We start from the raw sequence: 13,931 nt of genomic DNA on the forward strand, positions 1-13,931 counted from the left end.
CCTGCCAGTGCAGGAGAGCCTTCCTGACAGCACCCTGCCCGCAGCACAGCCCCTCCAGCCCCACACTCTCACTGCTCCAGCAAAATCTTACCCTCCGACACTCCCCTGCCTGGGCACCATCCCCCCCAAGACCACACTGTCCTTGCAGTCCTTGCATTCCAGACGTCTCAGCACTTTTGCTGCCCAGAGATAATATTCACAGCGAGCAGACGCTTGCGTCAGTGTCAGATAGGTCTCAATGCCACCCTGCCCCAGGGGAAGCGCAGCAGGCAGACAGGCTGGGCAGGCGAGCAGGAGCCCACAGCAGAGCCCCTCAAGCTGCCAGCGTGCTGCAAGCCCCATCATCATGCTGCTCCTCCTGCACCTGCTGCCCACCCTGCTGCCCACTGCCGCCCTGGCCAGCTGCACCGGTGCTGGTGCCGACCGGCAGCTCATCCTGGCCAAGGTGCGAGCTCTGATGCTGGAGCATCTGAACCCCCCACCTCTCCAGGAGGAGCCCCAGAAAGAGGTGAGGAAGGTACACCGGAGAGATGTCCTTGAAATAGCTGAAGTAGAGCCCGAAGAGTTGGAAGACACTTCCCATGTGATCCTCTTCCCTTCCACAGGTGAGAACACCCTGGTGGGATGAAGAGGGCAGAGGGACGAAGCAGGGTGGGCGGTGTGACAGCGGGGATGCAGCAAGATGGAGGGAGGAGCTGCTATGTGGGTCTGTGGGAGAAGGGAAAGAGGTATGGGCAAGGTGTGGCAGAGAGCCAGGAGCTGGGAAGGGATGGCAGGCAGGGACAGGCAGAGCAGCCCAAGACACAGGCAGGGAGAGGAGCAGGCAGCACAAGAGGGTTCTGAAAGACTGGGAAATGGCTGGGCCTGGTGGAATGCAGAGAGATGGGGAGGGCTGCGGAGGAGTCAGGGCGGGATGCTAGGAAGCAGGGCAGGATGCTGGGACGTGGGATGGGGTACTAAGGGATAGGGCAGGATGCTGTGGGACAGGGCATGTTAAGGAGGTATGGGCCATGGCACTGGGAGATGGGGCAGGACACTGGGGGATGTGGGCAGCAGCGATGGACCAGCCTAGGGCACAGCAGGGCTCTTCTGTGGGGCGCAGCGTAGTGGCTGCTGCATAGCACTAGATACTGATTCCCTCACACCCTGTGGCAGCCTGCACTGGCAACAGGGCACCCTGCCAGCATCCTGGGGACCCTCTGCAACATCCCACATCCTAACCAGCATCAGGGACCTTCCTTGAGTTTGCGCATGCACCCTAAGCATCTTTTCCCCACATACAGACACACCCTGCGAGCCTACACAGCCAGACAAGCTGCTGGAGGAAGAAGGGATTTTCACCTATCTCTTCCAGCCCTCAGCGCACACCCTGAGCCGCACAGTGACTTCTGCCCAGCTCTGGTTTTACACCGGCCCCTCAGCCGCCCCTAACCACTCGGCCCCCGACGTGCTGACCCTGTCACCACAGGGCCGTGTGCCAGTGACAGCCACAGTGGTGCAGACACCAGAACACTGGACAGTGTTTCACTTGGCCCCGGCACTGCTGCCCCAGCTCTCGCAGCCACTCCTTGTGCTCCTGGTGCGCTGCCCCAGCTGCCCCTGCCTAGCTGAGCAGGACAAGATGCCCTTCTTGGTGGCCGTCACCCAGGCCAAACATGGCGAGAGAACTCGCCGCTCTGCTGTGCCCTGGTCTCCAGCTGCCCTGAGCCTGCTGCAGCGCCCGTCTGAGGACCTGGCTGCCCATACCAACTGCCGCCGGGCTTCCCTCAACATCTCTTTTGAGGAGCTGGGCTGGGACAACTGGATTGTGCATCCTAGCAGCTTCGTTTTCCACTACTGCCATGGGAGCTGTGCTGAGGGGCACGGGCTGAGCCACCGCCTGGGTGTGCAGCTCTGCTGTGCTGCCCTGCCCGGCACCATGCGCTCCCTGCGTGTCCGCACCACCTCTGATGGTGGGTACTCCTTCAAGTATGAGACAGTGCCCAACATCCTGGCCCAGGACTGTACCTGTGTTTAAGGCATCTCGAAGCCCGGTCCCAGACCATGATCCCACTTAGGAGGAGTCACTCAACCAGGGGACCCCTGGCCTCACGCCACAGGGACCAGAGGGACCCTGTAGGATATTTGGGCTGTGCCACCCTCACCTGTGCAAGGTGGAGTTTCGGGCTGCCCCAAGTACAAGCATGCGGCCAGACCTGCCCCATGGCCATCCCCAGCCCAGAGCTAGCCAGGGCATGGCAGGGCTGGGGCAGGCACAGCCACCAGTTGCAGCATCAGCCCCTGATAAAGCCAGCCTGCTGTCTGCAACCAGCTTAGATCAGTTTCTCCCCACGAGCAACTCTTACCTCCCTCAAAAAAGACTGGGATTCCGCTCTTGCCTCAGGGTGCAACAGCCTCGCTGTGCTCCGAGGCAGAGCCAGGTTTTCCTCGGCAGGGATAGGGATGTGCCAGGGTGAGCCCATGCCAGGACCTTGCAACGGTGGCTGGTGCAAGCGAGCCCTCTCCTGGCAGCACAGCCTGTTGGAAAGCTTAAGGGGATTAATTAAATAAACCTGTTTCCTTTACCAAAACAGTCTGGAAATGCCAGCATCCACCAGAGGCAGCCACGGAGGCAGCACGCAGTTATGCACTGGGAAGTGAACTCCCCGGGGACTTTTGGCAGGAGGATGGAGGGGATGGGCGAGTGCTACTAGCGAGGTCCGTCTTCAACTGGGGGTTTCTTAGTGGGAGTCTGGGTGTGCTGGCCAAAATCAGCATGGCATGGCGGGGTTGACCCAGCCAAGGCGCAGGGGAGTGCAGGGCAGCATCCCTTCTGCTCCCAGCTGCAATGGGAAGGGGAGGTGTGGGGGCAGCAGCTGGAAAGGGAGACGCAGGAAAGTTCCTCAGAGGGGCCCTCGGCAGGGATGGGACCACACAGGAACGTGGCTGGAGCAATTCTGCTCCACCAGGCCGATGGAGGCTGCCCTGGCTGCAGCCGCCTCCGCACAGCAGGAACAACTGAGTCACCCCGGGCCAAGCAGGGAGGTCCCAGGGCAGGCGGCCACCACAGTCCAGCTGCGCAGGACTCCCTTCCCACCCCTTCCTCCCGAAGGACTGGACGCAGTAATTCAGTACAAAACGTCTCCAGTTTTTACTAATATAGATATTAAAAAAAAAAAAAAAAAAAAAAGATAAAACAGACAATAATTTCTGAGTAAAAAACAATGCTACAAAAAATCTTCGTGTGGCCCAGGCTGAGATGATGAGAAATGCCCCACTGGCTCACGGCCAAGCCCTGCTCGGGGCACTATGTCCCCACACCATGGGACTTGGGTCCAGCCCCACACAGGGGGTCCTGGCCCCATGGCCCGAGTAGGAGGGGATGGGCTTTGGTCCAAGGGCATCTGGCCAGGAGCAGGGCGGAGGCAGTGGGAAGGACAGCCCCTGCCCTCTGCACAGACATTTCCAGGCAGGCCAGCCCCACAGCTCACAATCCTGTGCCAGGACGCTGTGCAGCATGGCCCCTCCAGCCACACCGGCACTTTCTGGCAGTGGTGCCACCAGGACCCCTTCTGTCCCCTCTGCTTCAAGTGCAGCCCACACATGCACAGCACCCGGCACAGTGGCGTGTGGCAGCGAGCTGGAGAGGGCATGGGGAGGTGTGAGAAGTTGCTGTGGGAAACAGGTGTGGGAGGAGGAAAACTGGGTAAAATGGGAGATGGGGGGCACAGGCCCAGAGGAGAGATGGGGAGCAGAGTATCAAAAATGCCAGGGTGCACACGTTGACGAGTTTATAAAAATGTACAAAAATAAGATATTCCCTTTTTGAAAACTAAGTAAGAACGTCCCTCAAAGCCCCCATCCCTAGCACTGCCCAATGGGACAGGACTGCCCAGCCAGCACCGCCGGGCAGACGTGTGTCACTCTTTGCCCTGCACTCCTGGCAAGCTGCCTGTCCCACGGTGGCAGCAGCAGCCGCTCCAGCAGACACTGCTCTCATCCCTGGTGGCACTCACAGCCCTGTGGAAAGCAAGAGGCAGGTTAGCACCGGCCCCAGGGACAACGGGATCCCCTCTCTGGGGGAGCCCAGAAGCGGCCACGTTAAGCACACACACCCCCCCCCCCCCAAGCCAGATGGATCATCCACTTTCCCAGCTCACCCGTGGTCCTCTCGCAGGCGGCAGTCCCCTTCTCATGAGCAAAGTTGAGGCGGTTCTGCTCGGCAGCAATACCGTTGGCCTCGGGGCTGCTGCTACGGGCAGGGCTGGGGGGCCGTGGTGGAGGCTGGAGATGGAAGGCTACCTCCAGGTGTTCCTGGGCCAGGCGCAGGTGCTCACGCAGACGGTCCAGCTCATGCACCGGTGGAGCCCCAGCCAGGGCAAAGCGCCCCGCCACTGCTGCCTGGGCCAGGCTCTCCCGGTAGTCCAGCTTGCCGTCAGGCAGCGGGGCTCGTGGTGGGTCCTTCTTCAGCGAGTGGTAGGTGGGGGGTGCACCAGGGGCTTTCTTGGAGTACTGTGGCAGGGGGCTGTTGCTAGCTGGAAGCACTGGGCTGTCGGGCTGGCTCAGGGCATCACGGATCCGCCCCACGCCAAGGTGCACAAGCTCACAGAGGTTGAGGAAGAGGCAGAGCCCACTGACAGCATACATGACAAGGAGGAAGATGGTCTTCTCAGTGGGGCGGGAGACAAAGCAGTCGACGGTGTGTGGGCACGGGCTGCGGCTGCAGACATAGGAGGGGCTCACCTCGAAGCGGTACAGCAGGTACTGCCCAAAGAGGAAAGCCATCTCCAGCAGCGAGCGGCACAGCAAGTGCAGGACATAGGCACGCATCAGCCCATCCTGCTTGATGCGGCGCCGGCCATCATGCTTCTCTGTGCCTTCTGGGCTCTTCTCCTTCTCCACTTCAATCTCCTCAAAGATCATGGGGTCTTCTTCGTTATCATCCTCCGCCTCCTCATAGTCCCGCCCGGCTCCACGGCGAACCACTGGCATGCGTGCCCGCCGGGCTGCTGGTGCCCGGTGCCGTGAAGATTCTGGCATGCGGGCGATGCGGTGCATTGCAAAGCCCAGGTACAGCACGGATGGCGTGGCCACCATGATGATCTGAAAGATCCAGAAGCGGACGTGGGATAGTGGGGCAAAGGCATCATAGCAGACATTCTCGCAGCCGGGCTGCTGTGTGTTGCAGACAAACTTGCTCTGCTCATCGTAGTAGATGGACTCGCCCCCCACAGCTGTCAGCACGATGCGGAAAACAATGAGGACGGTCAACCAGATCTTGCCCACGAAGGTTGAGTGGTTGTTGATCTCCTCCAGGAGCCGTGTCAGGAAACTCCAGCTCATCCTGCCCAGGCAGTTAGCTCAAATCCTGTGGGGAAGAGGCAGGCAATCTGGCACCAAGCAAACTCGCATGCACCTCAGCAGCCCCCCCCCCCAGACCACCAGCTGCTACCCCAGCCCTGCTCCCTGCTCCTCTACTAGTGCTGACGTCCCTCCCGTTACCCACCAGACACACAAACACAGCCCTTCAAAGGTACCAGTCTCTAAAAAAGCACATCCTCCTCCCAGTTCCTTCTCCCTGCACTCCCATCCACATCCTGCTCCCGCCCTCCCAGGTGGGTGGAGGGGACACGGGGAGCAGGGGAAAGGCTGGAACTTCCCTGTCCCTTGCAAGGCAAGTGTAGGGGAAGAGTCAGCACAGTCAGGGTAAACATGCAGCACAGGGCAGCACCAGCTGGGGACTGTGAAGGGACACTCACAGTCTCCTCCGCCCCCGGGTGCCGTGGCTCCCATCTGCTACCTGGTCCTGGGCAGGTCCCCAACTGGCGCCGCACCCTGCACCAGCACCCACACCCTCCCATGGGCATCCATCGGCCCCTGGAGGAAGGCAACATGCAGGCAGCATGGCAGGACACCGGCTGCACCTCTGGCCCACAGCAGCTGCCAGCCCTGAGCCCCAGCTGAGAGGGCTCCCCCAAACAACATCCCCTTCCAGGCACCCATGAGCCAGGTCCTCTGCACCCCACAGAGCTCTCTCTCGAGGGCTGGCAGAGATACAGCATTGCTCTGCTCCACCAAATCTGAGTTGTGCCTGGACTCCTGTGGGACCCCAACCCACTAATCCTTACAAGCCCTTGAAGCCTGCAGTGGCCAGTGCTCAGAGCACCCCACAGCCCAATGGCAAGGGCTGGCAAGGGGCAGTGTGGGGCAGCCAAGGAATTGCACAAAGTCCTGGCAAAGCAGCTGATACTGGAGGTCAGGAAGGAAATTACGAGGACCACGCTACAGCTCTGGGCCAAAGGAGAAGACGCAAAAGGAGACACCTCACCACCATCCCGTTTCAGTAGCTTGCGCACAAGCTGATGCAAGGGCAGCAGATGGCAGGGCTGCCAGGGACGAGCGGAGGGGATGTGTCCCCACAGAGCCCCCAGCCTTCCTCATGCTTCTCCTGGTCTCTGGTCAGCTCCATCCCATTGCCTCCAGCCTATGCATGTCCCTGCGGACGATGGCCCCTGCTGCACTCATGCCACTATTGTCCAGAATTAGGATGTTTTTGGCTTAGCTCAGCCTGCCCCTCGAGCAACCTCGCCTGAACAGAAAAGGGTCTCCAGCACAAGCACCCAGAGAGACTGCTGAGCCGCAGGAGGTGGCAGTAGCTGGCACCAGGGACCAAAACCCAGCCCATCAGGGCCACCATACTCCTGTGGTTGAGCACCTGGAAGGTCTTGCCACTGCCCTGTCTCCTCAGCAGAGATCCTTTCCCTCAGGACCCCATGTCGAGTAGGATGCTTCGTGTCTGCGTTTAGCCCTTGTGTGGCAGCAGCACACAGCCCTGTCCCCAGGGTGAGAGGCTGGAGCAGAGGACAAGACAAGGGAACCAGGCGAGAGGGCAGCCCGAGGAGCTGGCAAGCCCAGGGGAAGTGGAAGGATACACACGTGGGCACTGCTGTGGTGGCCACCGAGGAGTGACAGACCACAGCATGGGTCAGGAACTGCCATGGGCACGGTGGAGGCAACACAGAGCTCCCTGCACCCTTCCCCTCTGCCCCGGGCAGGGCCCTCCAGGGCAGGTAGCCAGACCCCAGCTCCCTGCTGAGGGGGCCAAGCCACCCGCTGTCTTCCAGCCACAGTCAGGACCAGTACCACGTGCCTTGGCCAGGCCCTACACTGACACCCCCAGCCCTAGCAGCCCCCAGTCCCCATCACCCCAGTCTGCCCTGTCCAGGGACCCCCATCCCCTCAAACCACAGCAGGACCCCCTGGGCCCCAGCAGTGGGCAGCTCACCCTGGGGTTCACCAGCACCTGCCCACCCGGTGACCCCCGTCCTGCTGACCTCAGCCAGCTGACCCGCTGACGCCCGGCAGCCTGGGGACCCAAACCCTCAGCATCCTCAGGAATCCTGGCACCACTGATTCCAGCCCAGCCCCGCTGACCCCATCCAGCCTGGGGACCCACATCCCCAGCCTCCCCAGAGATCCCGGCACCGCTGACTCCCGCCCACCCGGAGCCTCCAGCCCCACCGACCCCAGCGCCCCGGGGTGCCGGCTCCTGCCCCCAGCCCCGCTCCCCGGCCCCACTCACGGCGCGCCGGGACGAGCGGCTCCCGCCGGCGGCGGCGGACAAAGCGCGCCGCCTCCCGCCGAACAAAGGGGCCCGGGGCCGCCCCGCCCCGCGCCCGCCCGCCGGTGCGCACCGACCGCCCCGCACCGGCACCGCCCCGCATCGAGGTCTCCGCGCACCGAGACCTCCCCGCACCGGCACCGAACGCCCCACTCCGGGATCGCCCCGCACCGACTGCCCCGCACCGACTGCTCCGCACCGACACCGCCCCGCACCGGCGCCGAGACCCTCCAGCACTGGCACCGCCCCGCTCCGACACCGACACCCCCCGCACCTAGACCGAACCCTCGCACCGACACCACTTCACTCTGACTGCCCCGCACTGACACCGACACCCCCCGCACCGATACTGACCCGCACCGACACTTACCGCCCCGCACTGACCGCCCCGCTCTCCCGGAGCCGTCGTCCCGTCCCGCCCCGTCCCGCGCCCCCGGTGACTCAGCCCCGGGCGGGTCGCTGCCTCCCCCGGATCTCGGCCGAAACCCTCCCGAGCACCGCGCCCGCCGGCCGCACGAGCCCCGCGAGCCCCCCGCGCCCCGCTCGCTCCCTGACTCCGGGGCACGGCTCTCGGCTCTTGGCCGGGGAGCGCTCCAAACCGCTGGGCAGCAGCCTCGGGGGGTCCAGCAGCACCTTCGGAAGGAGCACTGGTGGTCCTGGCAGGAGACTGGGGAGCTGTGAAAGTCTCCTGCAGAGCAACCTTCTGCCCCTCTGAATACCAAAGCCTTCCTCTCTCAGTGAAGAGCAAGAGCGAGGATGGAAGAAAGGAGAGACCCGGTGGCACTGCAGGAAAAGATGGTCCCAGACACATAGGGAATGTAGAGCAAAGTGTTAGTGTGTGGTGGGAACTTGCTTCGCATTTGAGGGAGGTAGGTTGGTGGAACCACATGCTGTCCGTCGCTGAAGCCAAGGCAGCAGATGGAGGGTCCACTAGAAGCTGGGGATCTCCTACCCTCTTGCCACTGAGCGGAAAGAGAGTACCTAGGAGATGGGGGTAATGGAAACAGGTCCCTACTCGGGGCTGCAGGCAAATCCCCTCTGGTGAAGGGGGACCTCTCCCTCTCCTTCCCAGTTGCCTTTACACAACAGGTATGAGGCTCTGGAACTTGAGGGCCAGGCACGTGAGGATGCAGGTGAAGGTCCGTCCAGGGTGTTCCCTAGAGAGAATCAGTCAGTCCCACACATTAGGTTTGCCACTGTAAAGGAAAACATGAGGGTGATTGTCACAGGTAATTCCATTCTGAGGGGAACAGAGGGCCCAATATGCCAACTAGACCCATCCCACGAAGACATCTGCTACCTCCCTGGGGCCTGGGTTAGAGACAAATTTTTTTTGGAGCCTGTGCTGCTTCTTGTGCCTCAGGCCAGGTCTTTGCAACAGGACCAAGGCAGAGCATGCAGCACCTCCAGATGTGCCTGTGCCCCTAGGGAGTTACCACTGCTCTCCCAACAGCCAGAGCAATGGCGGTGGTGGCTTTGAGTCACCACTCTGGAGCTATGGCCTATCCTTCTGCCGGAGCACACTGGCCACTCACTTTCTGCATTGCTAGAATTTGCTTGGGAGGACTTTGTAGGGGCTGAGTCCTTTGCACTGAGTCAACCATGCCTGTGACATCCTGTGCAGAGCACTCTGTCCTTGTGCCCTTGCGTGAGGACGAGGAGGGATCCAGGCTGCCTTGTGCAACTTGAATAGCCAGGGGGAAGCCGGTATCTGCGTAAGCCTGTGAGATGTTCTCCCCACTGAAACATGTGCTCCATCACTGAAACACGTACCCAGGCACTGGTGGGTACAGCCTCCCCTGCCCAGCTCCTGTGGACAGTGCTGGGGACCAGCTGTGGGAGGGCTGAGGGCAGTAAGCTGGGGCAAGGATCAGAGTGGGAAGCGTGGTTGCCGCATCCGGTGTGGGTTTTTTGGTTATTCTGGGCCCACTGAGTAACAGGAGCCCTGACGCTTCCCCTGCCACTTCCCTACATCAGCAAGTGCCACCATGGCACTGCTCCAGTGCCCACGCAGCCTGGCACAAGCTCAGTGCTCTCACGCAGGAGGGCAACTGGAACTCCCTGGAGCAGCATTGCTGCACCCCAGCATGGGCTCTGGTGGCTGTACAAGAGGAAGGGGCTCCACTTCGGACTCTTCTGCTCAATTCTTCCTTCCCCCCTGCTCATGGATGGGTCCATCCCAGGTCCTTCCCAGCCATATGGAGTGAGAGCTGCAGCAGAAGGAAAGTGATCTGACTTGGCCATGAAGAAACACTTTCTGTTGAATCCTGCTCCCATGCACACAACTGCAGCGTTAACATTTCTGGAAGGGGAAATGCATGTTGTAGATCCAGCAACAGAAGCTCTAGGAGCAACCCCTGCGTACAGTCTCCAGGCCAGCAGCCACAAGCAGAGGTGGTTGCAGGGAGACAGCAAGCTGACCACAGAAACCCCAGCTTTTGGAAGGATGCAGGGAAGCATGCAGAGCCAGGAAGGGAAGGCTGAGGCTGCGGGCCGGTGACACCCAAAGTGTGGTGTGGAGATGTGGGAGCAAAGCAGGGAGCTGCTGGCATGAGGGCTGCACTCCAGCAGGCTGAGGAGGACTTGGTGTGGAGTGCAAGCAGTACACAGCCTGTTAAACCTCATGCTCTTGCCAGACAGTTAAAGAGGCTTGGGTTTTCTCTTCCCACAGCCAATACTGGTTTTCAAGTGCCCCCTGGCCTCACCTCCAGTCTGGCTTCACCTCGAGGCAGCCAAGCAGTTTGCCAGGCATGAAGGACCTATGTGACACTTTGACTTTGGCGCTCAGCACGTTAAGAACAAGCCCCTGTAGCAGCCTCACATTAAACTGGGGAGCCTGAGTCACTGAGGCACTGCAAACGAAGGCCGTTGCACCCAGAAAGAAGCCACTTATTGGGCCAGGGCCAGCTACAGCTGCACCAGCAGCATTTTAATGAGCACAGCTCAGTTCAAGCCTGGGTTGGAGGGCAGAACTTGCCTCAGTAGGCCAGGCCCGGAGGCCACGATGGGACAACCCCAGGCATTACTGTGCTTGCCAGCATCCAGCCGTTGGCATCCCAACCCTCCTGTTTCCCCCACAATGGTGCTCTGTGTGTCCCTGGGCTCTACCCCCATCCTGAGCTTGCAACACCCAGGCGCCTGCAGAGGCATTGCCCTTTCAGCCGTGGCAAACCCACAAGCAGCCAGGCAAAGGGTGTTGCCCACCATCACCCCTTCCCACATCAGCAGCGGCTGACGAAGCGTGGATAGAGCCTGGGCCCACTGTGGGCAGGAAGGATGTGCAAGACCAGCAGCCTTATGGAGTCTGGGTCAGAGATGAGATTTGCAGAGGAAATACAGGCACTGTCACCAACCGCAAAAAGCAGGATCAGCCTCAAAACACTAAGCCTGGGGGCAAGAACCCAGAGCTGGAGCACAACATGGCTGCATAGCCTGGCAAGAGAAAGGTGAATATGTAATCTAGGAGACAGTGGCTGATGGAAAGCATAGGTGCAGAGATAAGGAGAAACCCACTCTGGGACAAGTGATACAGTGTAGGAGGGACAGGGCAAGAGCTCCCACAAGCAGTCTTTCCTTGCTGCTCAGCCACAGTGCCACAATGGAGGCACCCACTGGGACTGCACTGCTGAACCCTGACCCAGCTGCCAGATACAGGCTGTCAGGGTGAGCACAGGACTCACTGATAGCTGCCTCGGTTCCTGCTCTGATCGATGGGGCAGGACAGGCTAGGTCCTGCTATGACTGCCTCTGGTTCCGGGGACGGCGGCAGTGCAGCAGATGGCAGGGCCGGGCACCCCAGCATGTTTGCTGTGGGGCGGTGCGGACCCTGCCTGGCTGGTGCTTGGCAGTGGGGTGAGGAAGGGGCAAGCCAGGGGTGAGGAAGCCAGCTCCACACGCCTGGAGCAGGGCTACAGGCGGGCAGTGCACGTCCTCAGCAGCAAACACCCTCTTCCCGGATTAAATAACTCATCTGGGGCTAGGAAAGGGAGGATACAGCTCTATTAGGGACTGTTTGTCCTGGTAAAGGACAGCTCCCCGACTCGCTTAATAACTTCTGATAACAGGCAGAGGCACGCTCTGTCACAGGAGCAGAAAGGGCAATGACCATCTCCTCTAACACAGGCTGAGAGGAGGCTGGGATGGCTTCAAAATAAAGCCCTCTTCCCTTTTCCCTCGTGCTGGATTATGCAGCACAGTGGGAAAGTACACGGTACAGTCCCTGCTCACTCCCCTTCTGCTGGGGGTCTCTTTCACAGAATCACAGAATCACCAGGTTGGAAAGGACCCACTGGATCATCGAGTCCAACCATTCCTAACACTCCCTATACCATGTCCCTAAGCACTTCATCCACCCATTCCTTAAACACCGTGCCTCCTTCCAAGTTCCAGGGTGCTGACTTTTGCTGGCACCCCAGTACCACCCGTGGCACTCAAGCTCAGTCTGCATTGGCTGCTCTTCCCCTGCAAGACAAGGTAGAGGGCAGCTCCCAGGGAAGGAGTTTACAGAGACTTGAGCCATTGCTCCGTAAGCTGGGTGAGGAGCTTTGGCACCCACAGGAGGGATGAAGCTGGCCAGGCAGGTCCATGAGCCACAGGTAACATGTGCCTTTTGCTGCTACATCTCCAGTCCCTGGAGATGAGGCCAGCAGGGGTGTTCTGCTAGAAGTAAATGACCAGTTCCTCTGGCTACCCAGTTTGATTAGAGACAAGTCTTCATGAGTTAGACAGAGTGCATGGGCGCTGACAGCTAACCCACAAGCAGTGTATGCTCAAGGCTGTACTGCTTTAGAGAGCAGACACACAGAGTAGGAAGCACTGAAATAGCCAAACCCATGAATGAGGCATCATTTTCATTGATGAGTTGAACAACAACTTAAGGTAGTGCTGGTAACTTCAGGCTCATGGCAATGGCAAGCCTCAGCTCACAGCTGCCTGCAGCCTGTCTCCAGAATCCTGGGGCCATATCAGGCCTGGGCATCCTTTCAGCTACACACCTCTCGAGAAAAGCCTGCTCCAGGCAGATACAGGCAGGGAAATGCTGAGATTCAGACCAGCCTTGCTCCAGGCTATCAGCTGAGCACTAGAGCCAAGTCCATACAAAAAAGGAAAGGGGAAAAAAGGGGAATATTGAGTGTCTAAGAGCACAGCTGGGGGACTACCCCAAACTGTGACAGATAGAAGACATCTGCAGCTGGTTCAACAGATGTCACATCTTTCTGCCAACCCTAGCTCTGGTATGCAGACATTAGTTGGGGCTGCCTATAGCTCTGGAGTGGAGAAGTGTGTCAGGGAAGCCCTGGACACACCCAGCTGATGCAATGCCAGCTAATGCTGTCACTGCACCTGATGCAAGGAGCCCCACAGCAAAGCATTTATGATCTCAGAGTAACCACAAAAGGGTTAACTCAGTAACAACCAGGAAAAAATCCTAAGGGAAAACAAATCAAGTGTTTCTTAGAGGCAGGAGACAGGTTGTGGCAGTGTATGTGAGCTTCCCTGTCAGTGGCAGCCAGAGGAACGCACAAGAGCAGGGAGCCGTTAACCAGAGAAGAGGCTGGTGCTGAGCTGAGGGCACAGACCCACAGAGGCATGGCAAGGAGCAGAAGCAAATGAGAGAGTTTTAAAGAGCTATGAACAGGCACACCGCTGAAATGTCTGGTTTTGGCAGTCCACACTTTGTCGGGCATCTCAACACATACCCAAACACAGGCACGGCAGAGCAAAGGTGAAGCTTGGCCAAGATGGAAAAACCAAACTGCAGGGATGGGCTTTCTCAGGGGATCAGCTTACTCAGAAAATACACCAGTGAATGGGTGCAGTAATTCCAGTTTTGATTCTGGCGCTTTGAGAAAAACGCAGCTATAGAAGAAAGTATTTACACAAGCTCCGTAAATGGCAAGATGAAGACAGAAAACCTCTGCTAGTCTTTACTGACTCAGCACTTTCAGACTCCTTTCCCTGGACAAAGTGCTAGGTGACAGCAGTGCTTCTACTGAGCTCATTCGGCTTGTGGTCTGAGATGGCTCCAAAAGAATGGAGAGCAGCAGCTATATGCCCATTTAAGAAGAAGAGAGAAAGCGGAATGCATTGTGACATCTGCCTCGAGTCAGTATAGATCTTGTCAATCAAGTCTATAAAAATATGAGCCACTGCAGGCCTTTAGCAACTCAACCGTTTCTAGAAGTGACAGGAAAAAGTCTAATCGTCCAGTGATTCTATGAAAGCATCCAACAGCGCACTGTGAGGTGGCCTTCAGACCACTACAAAGTGAATTTCCCATTGTCCTAAGGCTATGAGGATGGCATAGCTGCGTTTGAGCAGGAAGGGAAAC

The 13,931-nt window shown here is 59.2% G+C and overlaps 2 protein-coding genes across 3 annotated transcripts; one reads left to right on the top strand and one right to left on the bottom strand.

Moving 5' to 3' along the window:
• Positions 1-199: 199 nt before the first annotated feature.
• Positions 200-3,089, top strand: INHA (inhibin subunit alpha). Its single transcript, XM_054070128.1, has 2 exons — positions 200-605; positions 1,284-3,089. Exons 1-2 carry the CDS (start codon positions 239-241, stop codon positions 2,015-2,017), a joined length of 1,101 nt encoding a protein of 366 aa, XP_053926103.1. The 5' UTR covers positions 200-238; the 3' UTR covers positions 2,018-3,089.
• A 110-nt stretch (positions 3,090-3,199) lies between these two features.
• On the bottom strand, positions 3,200-8,081 carry LOC104054606 (gap junction gamma-1 protein). 2 transcript variants are annotated; one of them, XM_054069886.1, is made up of 3 exons: positions 7,971-8,081; positions 4,140-5,347; positions 3,200-3,999 (listed from the first exon to the last, which is right to left on the bottom strand). In XM_054069886.1, the coding sequence occupies exons 2-3, from the start codon at positions 5,320-5,322 to the stop codon at positions 3,992-3,994; spliced, it is 1,191 nt and encodes a 396-aa protein (XP_053925861.1). In that variant the 5' UTR covers positions 5,323-5,347; positions 7,971-8,081; the 3' UTR covers positions 3,200-3,991. The 2 variants fall into 2 exon arrangements, with proteins under 2 accessions (XP_053925861.1, XP_053925860.1); XM_054069885.1 differs by lacking the exon at positions 7,971-8,081 and adding an exon at positions 7,562-7,676.
• Between the last annotated feature and the right edge of the window lie 5,850 nt (positions 8,082-13,931).

This window comes from Cuculus canorus, chromosome 6, assembly GCF_017976375.1.
Source record: "Cuculus canorus isolate bCucCan1 chromosome 6, bCucCan1.pri, whole genome shotgun sequence".
NCBI classification, from domain to species: domain Eukaryota; kingdom Metazoa; phylum Chordata; class Aves; order Cuculiformes; family Cuculidae; genus Cuculus; species Cuculus canorus.

Bases quoted from the DNA above. Each gene is read 5' to 3' on its own strand.
- LOC104054606 (XM_054069886.1), bottom strand. From the start codon at position 5,322: ATGAGCTGGAGTTTCCTGACACGGCTCCTGGAGGAGATCAACAACCAC.
- INHA (XM_054070128.1), top strand. From the start codon at position 239: ATGCCACCCTGCCCCAGGGGAAGCGCAGCAGGCAGACAGGCTGGGCAG. The intron at 606-1,283 runs GTGAGAACACCC...CCCCACATACAG, and splicing joins GATCCTCTTCCCTTCCACAG to ACACACCCTGCGAGCCTACA.